This window comes from Plectropomus leopardus, chromosome 4 (genome assembly GCF_026936395.1).
Source record: "Plectropomus leopardus strain MGB_pleo_1.0 chromosome 4, ASM2693639v1, whole genome shotgun sequence".
In the NCBI taxonomy this organism is placed as follows: Eukaryota; Metazoa; Chordata; class Actinopteri; order Perciformes; family Serranidae; genus Plectropomus; species Plectropomus leopardus.
In genome coordinates, this window is record NC_142179.1 from 6,996,721 (window position 1) to 7,022,761 (window position 26,041).

A 26,041-nucleotide genomic window follows, 5' to 3' on the forward strand; every position below is an offset into this window, starting at 1 on the left:
TCTGCTGAGATCAGAGTTTGTCCAGAACTCAGGAGGAGAAAACTGATACCCTTCATGGCCAAAAGTATGTGGACAAAGTAACATTACATCCAGGTGATTGATGAGCATCTTATTCCATAAAAGTGAGTACTAATGTGCTTGCAGGCCATGACTCTGAGCCAGCCAGTAAAGTTTTTTTCCAAACTGGGAACTATTTTTTGTGATCCTCACTTATGCACAATGGACATAACTCCTTCAACAAAGTTGGAGACACTTAATTGTTTAAAAATGATCATTTTGTGCCAGAGTATGAGGACATTTCTTTAAGGATGATGCTGGCAATACTTTTTTTTCCCATTATCAACAAATGCAATGAAAGGATCATAACTGACGGTACGTTACACATGCTCAATACTTTCCAACATCCGACATCCTACTTGTGGCCGCAAACCTATTCAATGAAGATGTAAGTCTTTAAAAACAGGTCACAATTATATTTTTAGTTTTACATTTTAAAAAAAGACTAAATATTTTTCAAAAAAGAACTAGCGGCAACTACGAGGGCTAAAAAATGAAGCCAATGTAGAAAAAAAACTGTAGCTCCACTAATGGCCACTAGAGGCTAGCTCAGAAAGCAGGTCAACCGCCAAAGACCCCCATGTTAAAATGCCTAACTTTACAGTGGAAATAAACATGTTTACAGCCTGATACAACACAAAAAAAGCTAATTTCAACAGCCATGACAACAGAACGGGGGATACATTTTTATATAACTCACCCTTTTATATTTTCTAAATGTTTAAAGTTACCCGTTCTGAAGGCCGGGCCGCTTTGAGTGACAGGCTGACTGCAAGTCAGATCCAACCCTCACTCCTCCCTCTCACCCAAATATTGTCACCTCTGGCTCCAAAATCCAAGATGGCAATGGCCGAAATGCAAACATATCGAGGTATCAAAATGGGACTACAATGGGAATACACTACAGTTTGAGTGTTCATAGTAATGGCAGAAACAACAGTTTTAATCCTTTTTAGATAATGATGGATCTCTATGGCACAGAGAAATAAAATGCATATCAGGAAAAAGGTGCTAGTATTATAAAGTATGCAGTAAGGAAAACAGAAAATCACTCAGACAATTATTATTGTTTTGAAAAAAGAAAAAAAACGCTCCAAACAAAAGTACATTAGAAGTAAGTTGACAATCATACTTTGTGCTATATAATGTAAACTACAAATAATAGTTATTAACATAATAAAAACACATAAAAATGTTTGAATAAAAAGAGTAAATAAGGAAATGATACCTTGGCTGAAACAAACTGCTCCCATTTGTTCTCAATGGCGCTCTCTCTCTTCAGCGTCTTTATCGTGGTCCTGCCTCGGCCAGGGTCTCTGCGAATGGAAAATAATTGCCGCTGTTGTGACACATTCATCACTGCGGTGACCTTCTGCGACTCGCCACTCGTCGAAAACCGGCCTTCGAGGCAGAGACAGCCCGAGAGTCGCTTTGGCCATTATCAAAATCATAATTCATCTTATCCTAAAAACTGTGCAGTGTTTTAGATTGATGCCCGGCATCAGATCTGCTCGCCTGGTGGAAAGCCCGGCAGTGTCGTAACCTTGTGATAATGTTTCATTTCTTCCTCTCCTTGTCTTCCTGTACAGTAATACCTCGGCTGTATCATTTGGCCCATAAAGCTTAAGACTTTCTGGGAAATTGGATTTGAAGCTGAGTGAAGGCCCTGGAGGCTGCAACATGATGACGTTTGGGTACCAAAAAAAAATTTTCTTTGTAGCTCTTTTCCTCACTTTCGCTCCGCGCTTTCTTTTTCTTTTTCATTTTTCTATCAATTATTCAGGGCTTACAGTGCTGTGCAATAACACTCCTGTGCTACACTCTACAAGGAGCCATTGTGACTGAGCAGTCGCCTTTAAACTTTATGAATCAATCTATCCTCGCAGTCCGGGTGTCCTCTGACACTTTGAGAGAGAGATCATAAAGATCATCACAGATCAATATCAGAAAAAAAATAAAGAGGGAAGCTTAAAGAAATGCTTGTGAAGAATTAAAGCAGACCACAGATGCAATGCAACAGCAATCCTGTGTGTTAAACATATGATTTTAAGCACCACACAGCTACTGCTTCTGCACTCTCTCTCCATTTCCTCACTGTGGACGCCCCGTGGTGGGTCAATATCACGGAGGCTGAAACCTGGAGGGGGGGCACAAAGATGGAAGAATGCAATCTCCTCGCTAAGCCTGGACCCCCTCCGGAGCTTTGGACTTTATATTTCATCCAGCAGTGTCAGCTCGCGCCTGCAGCTCCTGATCGCCGCCGACGCTTCATCACCGGCTCTCTACAGTACAGGCGCAGCGTCTCTTCAGGTGGCTCGCTTAAAAACAGTACGGATCTGACAGAAGTTACTCAGCGGTCAGCGTGCAGGGGTCAGCGCCATAATGAGCCGTCGCTGATGGATATGTCGCTCATGCTGCTGTGTTTTAGCCTCTCGACTGGAGATCCTGGCAGCAGAATCGCTCTTTAATAGTAAATGATAGTTAACGTATTCTGTACGGAGCTTTTTCATCGTATGAAGACAGTCGCTGACATAATCCTAATAATCGTAACGCTCCACGTGCTTTCGTGTCACACTGCTCACAGTGAACATCATTCTGTCAAACGTCAACACTCTTTAAATCAATTGAAGGATCATCAGTTCATAAGCATATAACGTAAACAAGTGAGTTTTTTACAAATACAAAGAGCATATTAACCCTCTAAAGCCTGCACTGACATCAGTTTTTGTGCTGCATTCCTCTGAACCCTGAGCAAATTGATTTCTTTAAAAAAAAATATTTTAAAAAAGGCAATCGACAACTTGGCATGAAATGTCAAAAAAAAAGGCAAATGGAAACAAAAAAAAACTACCTGAAAATTAGCTTAAAAAAAGAAAAAAAAAGAAGGAGACTCATTAGACAATTATCAAATAACTGGAGAAAAATAATATATTTATAATTAATAAATATATACTTATATTTATTATTGTTATTTAATTTTTGCACTTTTCCAGCTCATGTCCTATTTTGTTCTTTTACCCCACTCACACCTTTTTTCCTTTGCTATTTTTTTATTTGTATTTTAAGGAGTCACAGAAACCTGCTGTCTACAGTACAGCCTACGTTCAAAGGTGCATTATTGTGACCTTTTGACTCCGTCCTTTAGTGCCATCTATTGGCTGCATCTGTGCCAACATAAAAGACAGAAGTATGAGGTCAGTGACATTTACAACGTTTGAAACTGACACATTTATATAGAGAGAATGAATGAGACTTAAGACAGAGAAAATATTCTAAAGTCAGTGTACAATTACACTAATACTGAGTTATTAGGTGGCTAAAATATGTTTTGCTGCTGCCCCAGTCTGCAGCAGTACATCGCTCCGCTTCCTCTGCAGCATACCTGCCTTTCTAAACTGTGGGCATCCTCACCCCTATTTCTTTTATTTCTCTGCTTTTTTCATTTATGTTTTATCTGTTTTATTATCTTTTATTTGCGGTTTTATTGCTTTTATTGTTTTTGTTGTTATTGTTTTTGGTCTATTCCTTTTTATTATTTTATACTGGCATTATGTGTCTTGCATTATTTGTCCTCTGGTTTTAATTTTATCCTAACTTTACCCTGGTTTCTTCTCCGACTGTTTGGCTCTCCGTTGTTGTATTGCGGTCTATGTAACCCATTTCTGCTTTGCTTTGCTTGTCAAAGCACTTTGCAAACTCTGTTTTTAAAGGTGCTATATAAATTAAATTATTAGTATTGTTATTATTGTAGCTAACACACTGACTGTAAATAACCACCTCATACAACCGCACAACAAAAAGTCCAAACTATTCCTTTAAGATTGTTACCAAGAAATCATAAAGCAGCAGTTGCATTGAGAACATTTTCCAGACTAAATGCAAAAAAAAGGTTACATTTTATTTGGTCAGTTAGAGCAAATTAGCCTATGAGTTTTAAATAGGAGCTTGAGTTGATTGGCTGTATTTTTACATAGAAATCTCGACTTCACCTATTCATGTATTTGCTTTAACTGACCACTGATAAGTTGTGTGTGGGTGGTAAAAACCTTTCACTCCAGAATAACTTACTTGGGGTCCCAGCAGGCAGCGAGCGGGCCGACTCTGCTGGAGCGATCCAGAGTCAAGGCCTCCAGCAGCCAATTTAGACAGCAGAGTTGGCGGTAGATGACCTCCCTGCAACAGCACACAAAGACGTGAACTTCAACATCTGAGGTCTGTTTTGTTTGTCCAAAAGAGTGTATTTCATTAATTCCATGAGATATGTTCACAACAACAATGATACATTTTTATCATCCGATTTATATTTGTTTTAATATATCTATTCAATTTATATCGACTTCCTTACTAATAATCTGAGAGCAATTATTGGCTTTTTATACAGAAATAAGAAGTGTTTCCCTTTTTTACACAGAAAAACAATAGCTTAAATGTATTTTTGTAAAATCTGTTTTAGATTTTGGGGATGTTACATATGGAAAAACTGCTGCCTCTACATTAAAATCACTGGATGCTGTATACCATTCAGCCCTAAAGTTCATAACTGGTGATTTTTACAGCACCAACCCTTGCCATCTTTAACAAAAGGTCAGCTGGCCAAATTTGACAGTGAGGCGGGACGAGCATAGGTTTTAATTCATTTATAAAGCTTTAAAAAGCACACTTCCTCCATTTATTTCATCCCATAATACATAATCTTGGTACTCGATTGCAGAGCAGCTCAGTGATTCAAATTTCCCAAATCAGAACTGAGCTAGGAGAAATGGCATTTTCTTACTGTGCACCTTAAACATGGAATAATCTGCTGAGGAACTTAAATTTGGACACTTTTCCACCATAACGGCTGTTCAAAGGCCTTATTTTAGATCTTTTTTTTAATTGAATGCAAATTTTTTAAATAATACTTCTGCGCCATAACATGTTTGCTATCTTGCATTTTTATTTAGCTATTTATATTGCTACCATTGTTTATTTGTTTTGTATGATTTTATTTCTAATTTAACTGTTATTTGTCTGCTTGTTGATAGTTTTTAATTTCTTTGTTCATGCTGGATTACATGTGAGTTAAATCTTAAACTGCTGTACTATTTTGTATACGTATATACATATACTAGTATGTGTGTCTATATGTCTCTGTTTTTGTTGTTAAAATCAATAGACATTGTTGCAAAAAATATTACACTGACCCATTAGTGATTAGCTTTGAAGCACTATATAGATATGCATATGCATTATTTTATTTTATCTTATTTCTATTAAATGTTTGCAACTGTCACCATATTATATATTATACACTTTATATATTTATATATTGTATATTGGCTATCTGCTGTCATAGTTTTTTGTATAATGTGATTGTGTGTTAGTTCTGACAGTAAAAGGTTTCTTGTTTTCTCTTTTTCTCTTAAAAAAATAGATAGATTAAAACTACCTGACTAACTAAAGTTACACAGACCTTTTGCATGGTATGAGAAGTACTTTTAGGAACTTTGCAACAGTGCCGCCAAGACAAAGTTAGTGTGTTTTGAATCAGGTGAGGTTTCCCACATGAAAAGGTAGAAAGCACATTAAGGACTAGTGCCCCCTCTAATGGCAAAAAAACAGCTGCTGCAAAACCAATCACACTCTACACTCTACTTCGTTTCCAGTCAAGTCTTCTACTGCAGGTGAAATAAGTGGATGAAAACATTTACACAAGAGGCCCAACGCTTCCATACAAGAGCTGCTGTAGTGGGAACAAATGCAAAACATGCCATCTCTCTAAAAGCGTGGTTACAGTGTCACCTGCAGTCAAGCCGTGCCGTCCGTCATCCCGACACTTTCACGCTCCGAGGCTTTATGACCACATCCATTCCCATGATCTCTCCAAACACATCAAACACAATATGAATTCTGCCTCCTGTTCTGCCTCGCTCCCCTCGTCCCTGCGCACAAATGCTGCTGTCCCGGGTCGCTCCGAGCTCTTTTCATTATCGACCAGGCCATCCGTCTGCCAGGCAGATAGTCTGCTAGATTAGGATCTGTCAGATGTCAGGTAACAGCCTTCGAACGGGGTTGTTATTTTCCAAAGGTCTTGCCAGAAAACAAGACTGTATTCTGGCAGTGGCAGTAATGCAGTGTCAGAGGAAATGCAGGTTGAGTTGGAGGTGAAGTATCATAAACACAGGCTGTAGATTTGTCCCCGTGGAATAAAATGTAAAACACAGAGGGCTTCTGTGTCTGTGACAGAGGGTGAAATAAGTGTTTGGCTGACAGAAGTGCAAAAATATCATGGCCCTTTAAAGGGTTACACCTCTGATTTTTAACCAGCTTTGTATCAAAACGATGTGGGTAGTATCATAAACATTAACATCTAACCAGTGCCTAGATTACGGTGGCCCTGAGGGTCAAAACGCTACTTTTCAGAAAACACCTCCACATTTCAGAAAACACTACATTTCCTTAAACAAAACAATATTTCTGTTGTTATTTTGTGTTCTGAAATGTAGCGATTAATAATTATAGCATATATAAATAGCAATTTTGTTTTGTTTTTAGAAATGTTATATTGTTTTCTGAAATATTGTAGTGTTTTGGGATATGTTCTTTTATTTCAGAATCAGAATCAGAAAAGTTTTATTGTGTGTAATGATGAAAATTGTCTTTGACGTCGCTCATACAACAAACAACACCATAAAAGACGAAGACTAGAAAGACACAATTCCTAAACCAAGTGAGATAAAATACTGTGCAAATAATGTAAACAGGATTAAACCTCTAGTGCAAAATGATAAAGTGCATAGGATGGAGTTCATTTTGAATCACTGTTTGTTTAAAATGTTTATGGCAGTGGGGATAAGAGAGTTGCGGTAAATGTTTTTTCTGAAATATTGTTTTGTTTTGTGAAATGTCGTAGTGTTTTCTGAAATGCTGACCCAAACTGATGCAAAACACGTCATCCAGCAGAGTTTCCCGAGCTCTCCCGCGCTTTTGCCATATATTTTAATAAAAAGTAGATACTGAAACAAAGATGTCGCCTATTCATTCCTACGGCCTGCTGATGCATATGCTAAAAAAGGTCTTCTAGCTTCCGGGTTATTCTGCGGTATGCAACCCGACTGAATATATGCATGGATGTTTCTCCCACCCGTGAGTTTCCGTTCGGCTAAAAGTTTTTACATTCTGATGACATCACAGATTTAAAAAAAAAAATTTCTCTGCTCAAGGAGCGTTTTACAAATATAACAAAAATCAAAAATTCAGAATAGAAAAGGTCATAGTTTGCCTTATTTGAAGCCTGAAGTGTCCTGACGTCCGTTTTACAGATGTGTCTTACTTGCTTGAATATTTCTCACTTCAAATATTTTCAGAAACATGTTTGAGCTAATCGTTTAACTGTAATACAAGATGGTTTCTTTCCAACCAGCCGCCATTGTTTCAAATGTTTGCATTACGTCACCCAGTAGCTGGAGCATTTATTGGTCTAGGAAAGTGCAGTGCATTCTGGTAGTTGTAGGTTTTCTACCTTTTGAGCAAAAGTGTCCGCTTTCTCTTTTTTTCTTTGGTCATGTGGCAACAATTTCAAATTATGCTCTTCAAGAAAGTTCTGGTACAACAGGTATCTTCTAGTTTTGAAGCTAAAATGTTCCTGCTTTGCCAGTTAATCCTTTTCAAACACACTGCACTCTCGACATAATGTGTGATACATTCTGTATTTCACTTTTGTTCAAAAGCTAGTGCAGGTGGATTGCAGCAGCGTTGACATCCATACAAGATCAAAGCGGTGCATAACACTCGCAGAGCAGAAACCACTAAATGTTGCTTTTGTGAACCAGAGCTCTGTGTGTGTTTATTGTCAGCCAACACCTGAGTTTCTAACAAGGCAGATTTGTCAGAGAAAACTTTTTCTGACACATTTTTCAGCAAAGGTTAGCTCCGGTTCACGCAGCATCAAAGGAGTCTGCCGTATGAAAGAAATACAAAATGAAAGCATCGCGAATATCTGTCAATGTCAGATGTTTTTGCATTAAATATTCAGCAATCTGCCTGTTTGTTTTTCTTTGTTTGATGTTTGCTGAGGTGTTGTAACACATCTGCTTGACACGAATCAAACGGAGGAACACTGGCAGACAGAAGAGGCACAGGGTTGCCCTGTAATCAAATTCTTTTCAAACATCTCACCTTTTTCTTTACTGCTTCACAGGGTGTGGTGATTCTTCAAAAATACATCAGAAACTACAACCAGTTTGATCATGAGTATAGACGCATATATTCAGAACTACAAATGACTGAAATATGAGGTACAAACTGATCTTTTTGGGTGTTTAAGTTTGTCTTTATATTTACTGTCTGATTCTTTTTGAAGGTCAGAGTCGTGACATTTCTTATCTGGCTACCTTGAGGACCTTACAGATGTTATCTGTAGAGCACAAACAGCTCCAGTTTCCAGTTATGTGTATACTACAGCAACTCTGCCTACAAGCTGCATACAGCAAAGCACAGCACATGATTGTTTAGCGCCATATCCGAAGGTTATTTACTGAAAATGACAAGCTGAAGGTCTTTTTCAGTGGAGGTAAAGAATGTGCTGCTGCTGTTTCGCTGCGTGAGTGGGTTTTGCAAAACACAGAACCCAGCTCTTAGACAGCCTCTAACCTTGAGTACCATAAAGCAAGTGAACATATAAACAGCTCGTTCAGGGCAACCGTTTTGAATATTATCGAGGCAACAGGCGGTAGAGTATACAGTAACTTTACCTTGATGCTTCACTCAGCAGAGGGGACATCAGAGAGTGACGGGCAGGGGTGAAAGGTTGTGCTGACTGGCTCTTCTTCCTGCGTCGCCGCACCTCGTCCGCACCTGACCAGCAGGTTCCTGCAGGCAGAGGCCACCTGAACGCAGCAGAGACAGCAGAGCAGTGCTGTCAGCTTTGATTTGATTTGATTTGAATGTTATTTATTTTGTGTATCTTAAAAAAATAGAATTAAATACAATAAGGATATTATATAGTTATACACAAACATACAAACATACCCGAAAAGGAGTGGGAGGAAGCAAAAACTTCCACCGTTCTCCATCAGTTATTGAAAAAAAATGCTTCGCTTCCATTTTATACAAGAATTTATATGCAATATTCTACTTGCAACATATTTACACTGTTATTCAGAAAACATAACAAAACATAAGAGCACATGCATGATGCAGTTTATATGATTAGCAGGTATTTTTCGGTAAAGACATTGCATTAGAATGACCTCAATTAGCTATGGTTCAACATTTGACTAAAGTGCAATATATGGATGTTCTGAAAGCTGATAGTTGATGTTAAAGGCATACTTTTTGCAAAAATTATTGGCTACTGTTTGTAAATGCTATCGCCAGCCAAAGTGAAAGTGAAAGCTGCGACAAGCCGTTGCTAAGCTACCGGAGCAGCGGCGCTAACGCTAAGCTGTCAGCAGCAGACTGTCAACTATCAGCTGTCACGAGGGGCTCGTTGCAACCGGACCAGTGGTGCGAACGCCTGTCAGTGCCATTGTTTTGACTTTTCATAAGAAGTTTGTCACAGCTGTTTCCACAGGGGTCACAATTATCCAGTGCGGCAGTTAAAGATATAAATGATAATATAATTTTTTTCTTTTTGTGCCACAACCCTTAAAATTCAGTAGATGATTAATAACTAAATTCTAGGACGAGTCAGGAAATGAGAAATATCTGCGTTTTACTTTAACAAAGTTACATGCATTTGAAAACGTGAGTGGGTAAAAATGACCCACCATGGCGGTTCTAGTGTTAGAGCTGAGGGGAACAGTGAAGTAGGGTGATAATCAGCTGTGTTTGTCATTATGAGTAACTCTATTTAGTCATTTGATACATGATGAAAAATATTGATTAGTGCAGCTTTAAATAGTCTAAACAGTGATAAACAGATAAACTTGGCCAAAGAAACCCGCTGCCAGTAGAAATGAAACTGAGCTGATGTGGGTTGTTGCCTCACCCCTCTGAATCGCTGTCGGAGTCAGAGGAGAAACTGGGAGGTCGTGGCTCTGTTCGGAGCTGCTCCTCCCTCCTCATCCGCTGCCTCTCCTCCTCCGCCCTCTCCTCCTGTTCCTCTTTCTGCAGGAGGTGGAAGTAGCTCTGGCCCCGCTTAATTGCTGATGCCAAACGCCTGCAAAGTCGAGAGACACAAATAGTGAGTCATAAATACAGAGCATCACCAGCGTGCTTTAATTATGATATATGTTCACCTTCCAATGGCCCAAATGACAGAAAAGAATTTTAAAAGATGAACAGAAACCACAAATGCCGAGTCTGCGCATTAATCTCCTGTCTTTGTCAGACATACAAAAACCATCAAAGCCGATGAATTACGGTCCAAAGTGCGCGCATGTCATCACGATAATCCCTCACATTCATGCACACAGATACACATATACGCACACACACACGAGCACACTGTAAATCATCCAAATCAGAGCACAGCAAAGCAGCAGGCAGGCACAAATGACACCTAACTAGAGTATTACGGGAGAAACGTGTTACGTCTGGCCAGATTAATGACTTAATTATGGCGGTTTAGCTTCCAACCATAACCTTTCCTCAAATACTGTTTGCTTGTTTTTCTCATACTGCACGCGTAATTACCTTTGCATTAATGCTGCGGTGGAAAATTAAAAGACGCTGCTTAGAAGGAACTGTCGAGGTGACTTTGCCGGCAGACCAGCAGAGGTAACACACCTCGTCATTTCTTAATCATTTTTCCACGAGCAGTTTGATTTCTTGTGAGTGAAGGAGGCAGAGAAAGACGGGTCAAGGTGCACGCTGCTACCAAGCGTGAATGGAGAGTCGAGGTCACGTGTGAGCCCTTGTTGCTGGATTATTACAGGGCTGCATGTGCTTTACAATGAAATAACAGCCGTGGTTCAGCTCTTACTGATGTTATTGATGTCGGAGGAAGCTGAGCAGTCATCAGGGATTTCAATATGAGATAAGCAGTCAAATGTGTCAAAGGCAATATCTAGAGAATAATGTAATAATTCAACAGTTTTGTTTATATACTCGCAGTGGAATTGTATCGAGATGATATGAACGTAGTGCTTTCTTTCACAATATTCTGCTGTCTAAATGAATGATTTCATGCTTTCTGTTATTAGAAAACAAACTAAGTAATTTAAAAGCCACCATGTGGAGTTTATATGCTTATTCTGTGACAAATTAGTCAACTCTTTTGTTGTATTAATGCCCTTTTACGCACACACAAGGACCCAAATATTCAGGCACACAAGTAATGCGATACAAATTTCTGCAGACGGTTTCATGCCATAACATTCTGGTTGTTGGACACCATTTAGGAAACCCAATTGTCCAGTCAACTCATGGTGAACAAAACAAAACGCAGCTTCAATTTCCTGTTTATGAACGTGACAAAAAAACAAAAAGGAGAGGAGTGAGGGTCAGAGCCACAGCGACCTGACAACAGGAATACTCAACTTTGCTTCGCTTAGGGAACACTTGACAGGGGGCTAATACATGTCTCTAGGATTTCAGTACATATTTTAGATTTTAGGATATTTTTAGGATATTAGGAGGTTTCTAGGATGTTATGACGTTTTAGGATATGTCGAGAATTTTAAGATGTTTCTCAGATTTTAAGATGCTTCTAAGATTTTGGGACATTTCTAGTATTTTAGGACGTTTCAAGAATTTTAGGACATTTCTAGTATTGTAGGACGTGTCTAGGATTTTAGGACATTTCTAGTATTTTAGGAAGTTTCTGGGATTTTAGGACGTTTCTAGTATTTTAGGACGTTTCTAGTATTTTAAGATGTTTCAAAGATTTTAGGACATTTCTAGTATTGTAGGACGTGTCTAGGATTTTAGGACATTTCTAGTATTTTAGGAAGTTTCTGGGATTTTAGGACGTTTCTAGTATTTTAGGATGTTTCTAGTATTTTAAGACGTTTCAAGGATTTTAGGACATTTCAAGTATTTCAGGAAGTTTTGGGGATTTTAGGAAGTTTTGAGGATTTTAGGATGTTTCTGGGATTCTAGGACATTTCTAGTATTTTAGGACGTTTCAGGGATTTTAGGACATTTCTAGTATTTCAGGAAGTTTTGAGGATTTAAGGATGTATCTGAGATTTTAGGGACGTTTCTAGTATTTAAGGAAGTTTCTCAGATTTTAAGACCTTCTGTATTTGAGGAAGTTTCTAGGATTCTAGGACATTAGGGGCTTAGGTAGGACCTCAGTTGGGGGATGCAGGGATCCTCCACTGGCACTTTTTTTTGATAAACAAGCTCTATTTTGATGCTGTTTTATTCACTCGCCTTATGTATACTTAAAGTACAAAAGCAGTTCCCAGTATGAATCACTTTATTTTTATTGTGAATTAGAAAACGGTTGAGGGGCCGCCCGGCACCAGATTTGGCCCTCGGCCATGAGTTGAGTATCACTGCCTTACAACATTTTGGTGACCTTTCCTTCACAGGCGAACTAGTTTGTTTTCACAGGGGTGAAACCACACAAGCAAAAGCACAAACTCCTGCATATGTTCAAACCCTCTGCTGCTCCAGTTCTTATTTGTTATCTAGCGAGCAGCTGGCTGGTAATATTTCGCCCACAAGTAGAGCCAAGCACTTCAGCCTAGGAGGGGGGCACGGAGCACTTGTGCACCAGCATGCTAATTTGGCTCTGTTCAGTGATACACCGAGTGCACCAGTTTAGCTCGGAGGCATGTCTGTTCTATTTGCATACCACCACACCCCTGATATTACTTATTAATCTTCAGATGTGACATCTAAGACCAAAATGCAGCAGTCTTAATTAAAGTGTGTTTCTATCAGCATCGCTAATGACTCGTAACTTCAAATGTGCAAAAAGTTTTTCCCTGGAGTGGCTGCCGGCTGCCAAGAGTGTGGGAGGTGGCTCAGTGACCTTGCCTCAGACGTGACTAATTTCGTTAGCTCTTTGTGCTAAAGTGAATCTTTCACTTTAGTTCAGCAAGTTTATGGGTTTTTTTTTATTTTAATTGATTAATATCTTCTAACTCGAACACAAGTGGTTGTCTTTCTGCTTGTGTTTGATGCACCACACGCACAAATGTTTGGGACAGCAGCACCAGTCGTGTCTGAATGGGACATGAAAGCTGAACAATAATGTGCTGAAGGAAGAGAAAGAGAGAGAGAGAGAGAGGAGAGCTGCCGAGTCAATGACAGGCTGCAGTATTTGGTGTGACAAGAAAATAAAAGGCATTGAGAAGAAGCAATGCATCGTCAATACGTAAACACACAATGAAACTTTTGTGTTTGAAAGCCAAGACGCTCTGAAGTGAAACCCCATTATGCCTTTTTTCATCACCGCCGTCTGTCCTTCCAGTCAATAACAACTTATTCTTCTTTGTGAGAGTGAATCATGTCCACAAATCAGAGCCGGGCTTGAAAAGCTCATTAAACATGACAATGCTTGGAAGGGAGGCTTGATCGGTGGTTAAAAATTGATTGCGATGTAAAAAATGTAGACGTTTGTGCGTTGGGGGAGGGCAGTGATGGTCGGGGACAGATTTTTTTTTTTTTACAGATCAGCTCATGGGAGCCCCTGGGTGGCAGCTTGTTGCCAGGCAACAAAAGAGATAGGGTTTGTGGTAGGTGAAATCTTCAGTGATTAGACCAACTAAGATGTTGTGGCTCTACTTTGATTCTACTCACCGGCTCTACTCTCACATCATCATAAATTCCCAAACCTTAATTTTTCAAGTTATGATTAAAAACTTTTGTGAATTTTGCAGGTTATGATACACAAATGACTGCAACATGTCATAAACAAGATCAAAGATCATAGACAGTATATAAAAGATGAATCACATGACAGCTCCATGGAGGTATTAAAAGGATAGTTCACCCAAAAATGAAAATTCAGTTATTATCTAATCACCCTCATGCCGATGGAAAGTCGGCTGAAGTTTAATATTCTGCAAAACACTGCCGGAGTTTCACGGGGAAAAGGCATTGCACTCATCTCCCAAATAATTAAAGCAAATGGTGACCAAAATTTAAATGTGATACATAATAAAACCAGAAAAAATGTCTCCATACTGCTCGTCCGAAGTAATCCAAGTGTCCTGAAGCCCCAATGTGCCAAGTTGTTTTGAAAAACATCACTGGCGTCACGTTTTTAGCGTTATTATAGCCTGTAGCTACAAGTGTGGGAGCCGCGTTCATGTTTGAATATACGTCTTTACAGACCTTTTCAAGAAAGAATAAAACTGTACCTGGAGCCAAGATTGTGGCTTTTACCTTTTAAGTTTTGTATCTCAAATAATGCATTAGAAACACATATAATACAAACATATTTATGTAATTCTAAGTAAAAAAAATACCCTATTAATTTAATTTTGTGTTTTTTTAATACATTTTTGTCTTTTTTGCAATTTCAGCCCCAAATCAACTAACTGAATATGCTTTTTGAATATGTTCGTGTGTACCTCTTTATCTTTTTTATCTTTTTTCTCTTTATCGTTTATCTTTGTTTTTTATTATGTAATCAGCTTTATATACTGTCATTTATACTTATATATATACTTATGTAACTCATATTTGTTTTTCACATGTGCTGTTATTAATTAGCTGATGTATTGTTCATGTTCATTTTGTCAAAAATAAAAAATTAAACACATTTCATAATTAAATTCTATTTATGAATCGAGCAGAAGAATGCTGCTCGGTAAGTATTATCTGTCTGCAACAACGTGACGAGAAACAGGACTCGCAGTTGTGTTGACACGACAGCGTTGGATGTTTCATGTCAACATCGCCAGAGACAAATGGCAGACCACGACAACACAAGCTGGCGCAGTCATAAATGACAGAGTGCCACGGGCAAGGGTAAGAGCCAAAACGCTGATTAGGCTTTGTGGCGTCTGCTGAGACAAAACAGGAGAGAAACAGCAACAAATACGAAAGCAGACCGGACTCTCACAGTATCTGCACACCAGATAGTTTCATGGAGCATCACAATTTACGTCCATATTGCGTCAGGCATCAGTGACTGCGTGCTCAGAGTGAATGAGGATTGCTAAACCCATAAAAGCAGCACCAAGATGCAAAGACGCTATGTACACATGATGTAAATAACCTGACAGCTGTGTTGCAGGAATCAAATTCAAAAGAATATTTTCAAATTTGTGTCCTATTTCCACCACGTCTTTATATGGACACAATTATTACAGCTGTGTCTGTGTTTCGGGGATTACCTAAATAATGTGACAAATCCCCGTCCTACAGAGGAGGATTAGGGCCTTTTGAAATACATTATTTAACACTATGTAATATTGTCGGCCCATTTTCCTGATATTTTTTGTGCTTTTATCTGAGAATTGTGATCTTTTCTCTGAATTCAGACTTTAAACAAAGAGCTCCATTTTTTTATTTTTTCCACACACTCCTCCATACTCCTCTTGACATGAATTGAATTAATGAAGATCTTGACAACTAGAAAGAATTTCACTTGTCAAAATATCTTATTTTCTTTATCTGGATGTCCTAAAGTGTTATTGCACTTACCACCTCTCAGTAAAGAGAAAAAGAGAAAAGTTGCGTTTGTATAATTTAAGTTTGCGGTCAAAAAACTTCAAAGTTGTGCAAGCTCTTCTAAAGGTTTACCTTGTAAACTGATGGTAGATATATTTGCACTGTCCTGATATACTGTATAACTTTAATAAAAATGTACCAAGAATTAACAACACATATTTTCTGTCATAATATTTTCTGTCTAATTTTAGACCCAACAGCAGATCTTTCATTGTATTAATAAAGCAAAGTGATGCATTGCAGCAAATCGTTTGCATGTTTTTGTTTTTTTTTATGAACTAAATAGCTGTCAGTACTTTATGTAAACAGAAACAGAAAATTGAAAGTTTTGGGTTCACAGGTAATTACTGCAGTTAATTATTTCTTTGCTTGGCTTATTTCTTGCTTCAGTCTTTATGCGAAGCTAGGCTAATCCCCTCCTAGCTCTAGCTAATGGATATATAAAGAGAACTGGATACAGCGCTGCAGGCGGGACCATGTTCATTTCTATGAAAGTTACCCGGTTGCAAATGAAGCCAATAAACTCAATTTCCTCAGTGTGAAATGACCCAGATCTTCAACATCAGCTGCGTTCACATGCACACTTTAAATCATCTGACTGAAGATTTCGGGTCAACTGTTTACACGGGATGTCTTCTAATATGATCCGGTGTTTACATGCACCGGCACATGTAAACAGCTGCGTGACATGCACTAAAATTATGAATTAAGTAACTTGACAGGGCTGCTAACTCTCGCATTGACCACAAGACACACGCAACTGACACTTCTCACACACTCTCACGCCACAAGTGTTTTTTCTCACAGTGAAAACTTCTGACGGCAGCACAGCGCTCTCTACCTCTCCGCTTGTGCACCCGGGCAGGAGTGAGTGACTTACAATGGTTACGGGGCCACTTGAGCCTGGATATTTATCATCTGTTCAGTGCAGTATTTGCTGTTTTGATTGATTTAAGAGTTTGGATTCAAATCAAACTCTCTGCTGACGTCCACTTCTGCTTGAAAGTCACCATTTTCTGGAAGAGGAGAAAGATACGTTGTGGCATCCCTTTACATGAGGGAACCAAAATCTAATGAGTTGATCACTGGATCTAAGTGGATGTTGGTGCCAAATTTGAAGAAATTCCCTCAAGATGATCCTCAGATATAGCATTCATGAGAATAGGACGGATGGACTGCAACCCAGAAACATAATGCCTCCGGCCACAGCTATGGCCAGAGTGGAGGCTTAATTTTTTTTTAAATTAAATAATAAATAAATTAAATAAAATGAAATTGAATTAAAAAAATTAAATAAAATAAAATAAAATAAAATAAAATAAAAAAATAAATTGAAAAGAAAAGAAAAGAAAGGAAAAGAAAAGAAATTGAAAGTAAAATAAAATAAAATAAAATAAAATAAAATAAAATAAAATAAAATAAAATAAAATAAAATAAAAGCTTGGATTGAATAAACTATGCCCCAGTAGACCCCCCCCCCAGAACTCCCACTGGCTGAGACCCACTGCATTAAGTCCACCATTATGAAATATAATATGGCTGTACAGACCACGATGTATCTAATGTTTCCACCAAACTGCCTGAGCTGAAAAACAAAACCAGCCTGATTAAGTCTAAGAGGTTTGCTCCGACCAGAGAAGCAGTGAGATGTACGAGCTTTCAACATGCGAGCAGACAGACAATAGGCTGCCATTTGGCCTAAAAGGCATCACAGCCCAAAATCATTACTACTGTATTCACTTGCAGGGATAAACAGCCACAATTCATCTGGGGGTTAGTATCTCCTGTGAAAATGGCAACCCCATAACACCTGTATGAATAATTCAACACTCCGGGCTCTATCAGAGGCTGTCAGAAATGTCAGCCGGCTGGAAGTACCCTTGGCTGCCCCCAGAGGATGTTGTCTCTACACCCTGTGGTGGGGTTAGAGGGTTGCACACACACTCCTAACACACAAACACACACACACACACACAAACACACACAAACACCAAATGCCACAGCTTTTTCAGTGCCAGGACTGCACTGCCTGCAGGACACAGAGGCACTGAGAGCGGAGCATACCTGCAGTGAGCAAACTGTTGCACATTTTTTCATGAGCGATGTTATTGTTAAATGTGACTTTTACCATAAATAGCTGCCGCTGTTGCATTCCTCATCTGTTTGCCGGGAAGTAGCGGCGAGACACCACATATCTACATCAACAGAAGGAATTCATTTGTTCCATTTTTTTGCCAAACACCCACAGATGTAACTCTCACCTGGCGTGGCCCAGATGCTTCCTCAGGGAAACGATATCTGCTCCTCTTCCAGCTTGGCTGCGGCAAACTGGCAGACTCTGAGAAGAAAGTGCACAAAAACAAAGACATAAAAAGAAAAGGACAAGCAGCTATTATCTTTTTGTCTTCTGAGTATAGCTCCGGAGCTCAGAGCACTTTTTCACCCATGAAAGACTCTGCCGCATCCCCATGTGACCTCTGCAGAGGCAAGTCGGGCAGCAGGCCAAGGGTAAAGATTGTGTCTCTAATATGACATTGCTTATGGAAATGACAGATAATCGGGCAATTAATCTCTTCATAATTAACTGCAATGAGTAAAAAAGCCTCCTTCTGCAAGATAAACTGATGTTTTCTATAATATAAATGAGATAACGGGGTGTGAGAGGAGTGTAAATGTGGGCTCAATGATTAACAGTCACACCTTACTTCCTCCTGTGGAATCTGGAGGGCTGCTGTTAATGGATTGGCCGACTATCTTTGGTGGGTCATCTGTAGTCGCCTATGAATAGATCATCAGAGACGAGGCAAAGAGGCATTAGCTTGGACTGGATATTTACGAGGATTTTCTGCCTTCAGGTTTTTCATTTTACTTGTTTAACACAATTTATGCACTTTTCATTCTTCATTTTTTGATAATTTTGGCTGTGTTAATGCATAAGACATAAATTTTGGCAAGATTGTGGATTTTTGATCGATCTTGAAATTTCCGGTTCAGCTTTCTACAATAAGTCTTAAATACACACTGTAAACAAGTGCCAAAATGCGCCATTGACAACCATTCAAACTGCAATTTTTGATCCCACAACCATCGAAGCAAACATGCATTGTATTATTTCTGGGTGTTATTCTGGGCTTTTGCCTTGAAACTTGTCATTTTTTACTGTTTTCTGCCTTCCATATTTGGTATATGGAGACAATGCATGCTATGTCCACTAGGTGCACTCTCACAATCAGTGATGCTGCAACTCATTGACATTGTCTGTGATAATCCAAACAAAAAAAAATCTACTTTGCATGCAGTACATGTATAAGGGGCTTGCCTTTCCATTATTGCTCGCATGACACGCCTATGTCGCCTACGTCGCCTATGTCGGCTAGTGTGGTGGCTGCAACAGAATTAAACCTGCTAATGTTTTAAACATCCATCGCCATGTTTCATGAAATGTTATCACCAGAATTCAGTTTTATTGCCAAGTACATTTACATATACAAGGAATTTGACTTGGTGTTTTGGTGCAAAACAATTAACATAAAAGAAGAGTAAAAATATTAAATTTAAATAGTATAAGAGATAAAAAATATAGAAGCAATTTAAAAATATAAAATGATAAAAACCCAGAAAAAAACAGAATATAAACAACACAAAATGTATGTACAAAAGGTGCAACGAAGGACGTCTAGATGTGCAGAAGTTGGTTTTAAAGTGCAAATATATACAGTCTAAATAAACAAGTTAACTGACAGTGTGAATGTAAAGAAATCCAGTCCAGTGTGCGTTAATGTAATGCATAAAAACTTATTTAGCCTAACATTAATGTAATGTTTTCAGACTCGGGAGCTGGGTGAGAGCCTGTATCATGTGGGCGGTGGGGGAAGGGTTGGGACAGAGTATTGTTTATGAGGCCAATCACAATTTATGCACTTCTCATCACGAGAGGAGAGGAGCATAAAATCACTCAATGGAAACACAGTCATCTCACAACTGAGTTTTATCGACATGTCGAAAATATCGCTTACGCTTTGCACAAATCTGTAATGGGAACCTGCCAACTGTCAATAAGAGTTTACCCAAACTTACAGAGAGTAGGACACAGTAAACAAGTTTGATTTTTCCAACCTTAAAGCTGAGAAGATGTGAAAACTGCATGTAAAGGGGTTAAAAAATTGAGCTCCAGGGAGTAAATGCTGAATCACTGGAGGTTAATACAGTTAAAAGTGCTACTCCCCTAAATGTCATGACTTTTTTTAGATTTATAGCCGAGCTACAGATGAACTGGACAAGGACCGAGCTGAGCTCAGGTCTTCAAGCCACGACATCCAAAGGACAAAAGAAGGTGCCAGAGAGCACAGAAATGCCACGGCCGTCATATTTCACAGTGAGGCTGCACTGTGAGCGATCCCTGCCTCTGCGCGGCCCCTGCTCCGCCCCACCGTCTCTCTTCATCCTCCTCCACCCCCTCCTACTCCTCATCATCCCCTTGTCCCCACACGCTTCTGCTGATGGATGAGCTCATTTGCTGCAAATCTCTTTCGAGTTAAACCGGGACACTGTTGTTGCCTCTGCTACTTCGGTGAACACAGAACAGAGACCTCAGCATGTGGAGACCGTATGTGTGAACGCACAGAAAATGCATGTTCAAATACATACATGTAAGGGGAAAACTCATTTTTTTAACCCTTTGAAACCTGGGAATATTCTTTCAAAAACATGGGAAGAGGGCAACAACTAAAGAAGGAATGACACAGAAATTAGGTAGTACAAGAAAAATACCTAAAAAATTAGCAACCAAAAATACAACAACTAGAACAACAACAAAACAAATGAATAAAAAAACAACAGTTAAATAAAAAAAAAACAATTAAAAAATAGAAAAAAACACTTTAAAATTCTGAATTATTCTGTAAAATAATTTTAAATATATATTCATAATAATTATAATTTTCTGAATCCTTTTCCTAAGCTATAGCTTTTAATAAATAATTTCATGAATCTACTAATTTCTTCCCTTTTCCCATGTTTTCAAAAGAAATCAAACAAATTTTCTCAGTGTTCAACAATTTGAGTACTTTTAGAAGGCATCTAGATAAAGGAAAAAGTCATGTCAAGCCAGGTTTCAAAGGGTTAAAGGAATACTTTGCTCATTTTTTAACAGCTTCGTATAAAATATAAAGTGGGAAGCATGTGTGGATGAATTGTGGTAAACTTCCCTCCATCTAACCAGTGCCAAACATCCCTCCTTGATGACTCAAACTGATGCAGAACAGGTTATCCAGCAGAGTTTGCTGAGTCTCAAGGCTATTGCTCAAACTATTTATTTTATTTATTTAACCTTTATTTAACCAGGTTGGACCAATTGAGATTAAGAATCTCTTTTTCAAGGGTGACCTGGCAGTCAGCAGTGAAAAACACAACATTGCAGACAGAGACACAAAAGGAAACAAAATACAATTCACAAGCACTAAAATAAGCATAAAAGACGACTATCTGTCAGTCAAAGGGGGATTCTCTGGGGGTCATTCAGGCTAAAGACAACGACATACTAAAAATCTGCTTTTAACTCCTTCATTTTAGATTTAAAGACATTTACTGACACCAGCTCCTTGCGTTTCAAGTCATTTTGCAACAAATTCCAGGCTGAGGGTGCAGAATACCCAAAAGCTCTACAAACTACAGGCTGTAATTACGCATTTTCGTATTGCACAACAATCATCCCGCCACCGCAGACGCAAAGAGTGAAGAAGCAAATCAAGAGACACACCTGCCCCGCTCTCTCGCTCTGTAAGTCGGACAGAAACCCAACCAAACGGTAAAACTAGCCAATGCCAAAACATTTTCATTCTAAAGCCATCAATTACAGACGCTTTCTCAGTGATTTCGGCACAAGACGCCGACGCCAAAAGCCAACTTTGTATGCAAAGTTTGCGTCTTTCTAATGCAAAGACGTCCCAGTTTTATTAAAAGGCAATCTTTGTAGCAGTGAAATACTTCTTTAAAGAGACGCTCTGTGAAGTGGCCTGTGTATTTCCATCAACATTTCGGAGTAACACACATACACCAAACAATGTTGTTAGTATTGCATTTGTCCTAACGGCACCATAGAGAGCTGAATCAGAAGCATTGTAAATGCAATAACACAGAGCAGGAAACTGCAGAAGATGAGATTGTCTTGTTTTGCCTCCTTGGTGATTTACAGCGTATACGCTGCCATTCTTGCTCACTGTAGTCATAGAGACAATGGATTGGCAACAGGCATGGCTAAACCAATTCAGCGAATAAATTTCTCCAGCCAATACCATCATTTTATGTTAGATCGAGGTTCAAGCACCGCTCTGTATTATTTCTGACTCATTCCTGGCTGCAATAACTTGTAAAACGGCCTTCCAAAAACATATTTCCATAGATAAGCCACTCCATTCTGATGTGTCAGTTTTGATATTGACCACGTCTCTCTATTCGCCGGCCAGCCTCGGAGACTCAGCCAGCCTCACAATAACTATGATGAATGCAGTGTCCACAGGACCAAACCAGCCATTTGACACTTCATCCCCCTTGATGCATTAGCTGCTAATATCCCGTGGATCTGTGGCGGGTTGTTTGAAGCCTCATGAGTCGATGTGACTGGCCTCCGCTGACTGAGCCCTCCCCTGAGCATAGGTGACTGTAATCATCATACAATTGGCAATGTCTTACTTCAAATGCATTTGTTAGCGGGAGCAGGTTTTAGGGGGGGATCAGACACAGCATCTGTGCTACTGATTATGAAAACTGACTCTGAAGAGCCCACCGGGCCTTCAAAACTATCTCTGAGATCCTCTCGAACTCAAATCACACGCTGAAGACGCTTAAGTAAACTGGGTCACGAGTGTGTTTTGCATCCTTTGACGGCTAAATCCAAAATGGTTTCATATGGGCAAGACATTTTTCATTTGCAACACACTTAAATGTGCTTGAAGACGGTCAGCGTACATTAGAAAGTTCTTGCTCTGTTTAGGGGTCGGCAGATGAATAAGAGATAGAAGCGCTGCCCTGAAATGAAAGGCATCGCATATACACAGAAAGATATGAAAATATCACTTGAGAGGGGCATTAGCAGTTCAAGGGAGGAAAGGCAGGAGGGACGATGAAGACTTTCTAATCTTTAGCAGCTGCCAGATGGGATGGGATGAATCAGAAATGTAAAAAAGAAAAAGAGATAGCAAAGAGAGAGAGAGGGAGAGAGTTTGCTTCAAATGAGCATTTTTTTTATTTTGGGTGAGATAAATAAACTGCCAGCCATCTTTGAAGTTAATCCTGATTCAAGGCATCAAAATGATTTGGTGATGATGTGTTTACAGGGGGCGGTGGTGGGGGAAGTCATCTGAGAGAAGATATTATACAGTCTGGCTCTTTTATACACACAAAGACAAACAAAACAAACTGTATTGAATTATAACTAACTGAAATACCTCTCTGGCGCGTTGTTGTCTCGCGTTGTGCAGGAGCGCTGGTTTAGTCTGCAGATGTGAGGGAGGTCTGGGGGCTTCGCTCCGGCTCCGGGGGGCCTCCCCGCAGCCCTGCCGGCTCACCTGCAGCTGTCGGCGGTCACGGTTCTCCCCGGAGGCCGCTGGCTCCTTCCGCCCCGGACGCCCAGTAACGTTGCTGCTCCGCGCACAAACTTTCTGGTTTCGACGCGGATACAGCGTGGAGCTTCGATTAATCATGATGAATATTTAAGTCAACAAGTAAACTGAATTTGCACAGAAACTGCAACATATTACTGTCAAGCGTAAACGGAGTTAAACCGTGTACAAACATTTCTACAAACTTCCGCAACACGTGTTTTAACCCTGGGACCTCCGTTTCCATAGTGACGTCGAGCTCAGCCCACAGAAAGCAAACTTTTTTTATTTTATTATTTCATTTATAGATCATCTCTCACATTATACAGCACATTGGACAGGCATATGAATTTTAAAACTTTGAAAAAATATATTAAAATTATAATTCTAGTAATATATCTGAACAATTTAAAAAATGTAAAAAATAAAAAACAAAAACAAAAATGCAGATAATATTAAGTGGTAGGAGGGACATTTAAACCAACCCCGCCAAAAAAAAAAAAACCCAGCTTGACCCACTTAAGATGGATAAACTGGTTAACCAGTTTAAGGTAAGTTTTTGCATAATTTGTGATGGTTTAGCTGGTCATACCAGCTTGGGATGATCAGTCTAGCAGTCTAGTCTATTGTCGTGGGATATGCATAAAAATAAATGTGCACAGCTTGAAAGGCTGGACACACCAGCATGTCCGGCCCACCCAGCTAAACCTTCAAAGACCAGCAAGAACTGGGTCAGGGCCATCTAAGACCAGTTAAAACCAACTAAAACCGACTAAAACCAGCTACCAGTATAAGCTGTGTTTTGGCAGTTCTTGTTTTTTTCAGCATACACCTCATTGTTTCATCAAATTTACATTTTCTGATTGTTTCAGAGGTCTTAATAGCTTTTTTTGTTTGATGTTATCTTAGAAACAGAATCAAAGATATATTGTTATTCAAAACAAATGGATATAGGGAGAAATCTGAAGCAGTTTAGCTTTGTGGATGTAAGAAACAACACCATGTTTTCCGAAATTAGAAAATATAAAAAAAACAACAGTAAAAGTAACACTTTGTGGCCAAAAGTATGCGGACACACCTATGTGCAAAGTATAAACGAAACCAGAAAATAGCCTAGATCTTGCAGCCCCATTAAGCTATTATCATTTGAGACCCTTTTTTGTTGAGTTAATCATAAATTAAAGTCTGTAGTTTGCTACTTGACAGCTAATTATATGCAGATTGTGATTTCAACCACTTTAATGTGAAAGACTTAACAGGTGGATGAAAGTTTGACTTGTCAGCGTGATACAGACACATAATAGCATCATGGCAGACCACCACTGTCTATTTATGTCTACAGCTGAATATTTAAAAAGTTGTAATGCTTTATTTTAGTTTGGTCATTTCATGGTTAAAAAATTTGCCATGTGACCTAAACGAAAACTAAAAATTGCAGTTTTCGAAAACTATGAGGGGAACTCAAAATCTACCATGAAAATGTGTTCTTTCTGCATTAAATTAAGTTATAATTTAATAAATGTAACTAGATTTAAAGACACATAAAATCACACGAGCAAATGTAACGTTAATGGCAGTTAGAGAGATATCCTAAGCATGAGTTTAGTTATGCTGATGCTTTCTGCATCACAGTTGGATTTAGCTGCTGCTTGTAATTATGTGGAATACAAAAACTGAATGATTTATTAGTTCATAGAAAATTAGATTTTTTAATTAATAGCTAGGGGAAAATAAATTTAGATAGCTAGCAGGAAGGCATGTCAAATAATTTTGTCAATAATTTTTTCCAATGAGTTTGGAAGGCATGCTTTTCTTAAAATTGCCAAAATTACACCTTTATCATAGCCAGAAACTGTAAAAATAGAAGTAATCGTAAGATTTTCAAACTTCCCAAAGTCCTTGAACACATATGGGACTAACGCCACCATCAGAAAAAAAAAAAAAGTAACCAAATCAGAGCACGGTCAGGCACTCAGAGACGAACACACACACAGACACACACCCAGAGACACACAAGCAAGCAGGAGCAGAGAGGCAGGCACAGAGCTCTCTGTGTGAGAGGAGAGGAGCAGAGAAGGAGAATCGCTGCTGACCAGCGCAGAGAAATGCGCTCCGAGTGTTAACTGCCAGGCGACTGCTGACGGGCGGCTGCTTGGCAATTAATATATCGAGACACTTCTGCATCCAGTGCAAACCCAGCATAAGGCAACTATCCCCAGCTACCTGACGACATCATGTTGAAGTTTGTAACTTTTGTGTCAGATGAAGAATAAATTGAGAATTGCATTAGATGTTTGTTGTTGCTGCTTTTTTTTGGGTCTATATAGTGGCTTTTTTCACTTGATTTTTTGACTTGTCATTGCAGGAAGAAGGCTTACAATTAATAACATTTATGATTTGGACTCTGCACCGATCTGTCGAGGTGAAGAGGGAGCTGAGCCGAAAGGCAAAGCTCTCGATTTACCGGTCGATCATCGTTCCTACCCTCACCTATGGTCAGGAGCTTTGGGTAGTGACCGAAAGAACAAGATCGCGGGTACAAGTGGCCAAAATGAGCTTCCTCCGTAGGGTGGCTGGGCTCTCCCTTAGAGATAGGGTGAGAAGCTCGGTCATCCTGGAGGAGCTCGGAGTCGAGCCGCTGCTCCTTCGCGTTGAGAAGAGCCAGATGAGGTGGCTTGGGCATCTAATTAGGATGCCTCCAGGACGCCTCCCTGGTGAGGTGTTTAGGGCACGTCCCATCGGTAGGAGGCACCGGGGAAGACCGAGGACACGCTGGAGAGACTACGTCTCTCAGCTGGCCTGGGGACGCCTCGGGATCCCCAGGGAAG

General features: G+C 39.4%; 1 protein-coding gene across 3 annotated transcripts in view; it reads right to left on the reverse strand.

The window, feature by feature from the left end:
- Positions 1-26,041, reverse strand: part of LOC121944421 (coiled-coil domain-containing protein 60-like) — an 81,329-nt gene that overhangs the window by 51,734 nt on the left and 3,554 nt on the right. For all 3 annotated transcript variants that reach the window (XM_042488205.2, XM_088076445.1, XM_088076444.1), the window contains exons 2-8: positions 23,061-23,301; positions 18,316-18,393; positions 17,877-17,953; positions 10,028-10,198; positions 8,790-8,924; positions 4,126-4,230; positions 1,286-1,373 (exon numbers count right to left, since the gene is read on the reverse strand). In XM_042488205.2, the coding sequence (XP_042344139.2) occupies positions 1,286-1,373; positions 4,126-4,230; positions 8,790-8,924; positions 10,028-10,198; positions 17,877-17,953; positions 18,316-18,393; positions 23,061-23,301 (895 nt within the window). The remainder of the gene's footprint in view (positions 1-1,285; positions 1,374-4,125; positions 4,231-8,789; positions 8,925-10,027; positions 10,199-17,876; positions 17,954-18,315; positions 18,394-23,060; positions 23,302-26,041) is intronic.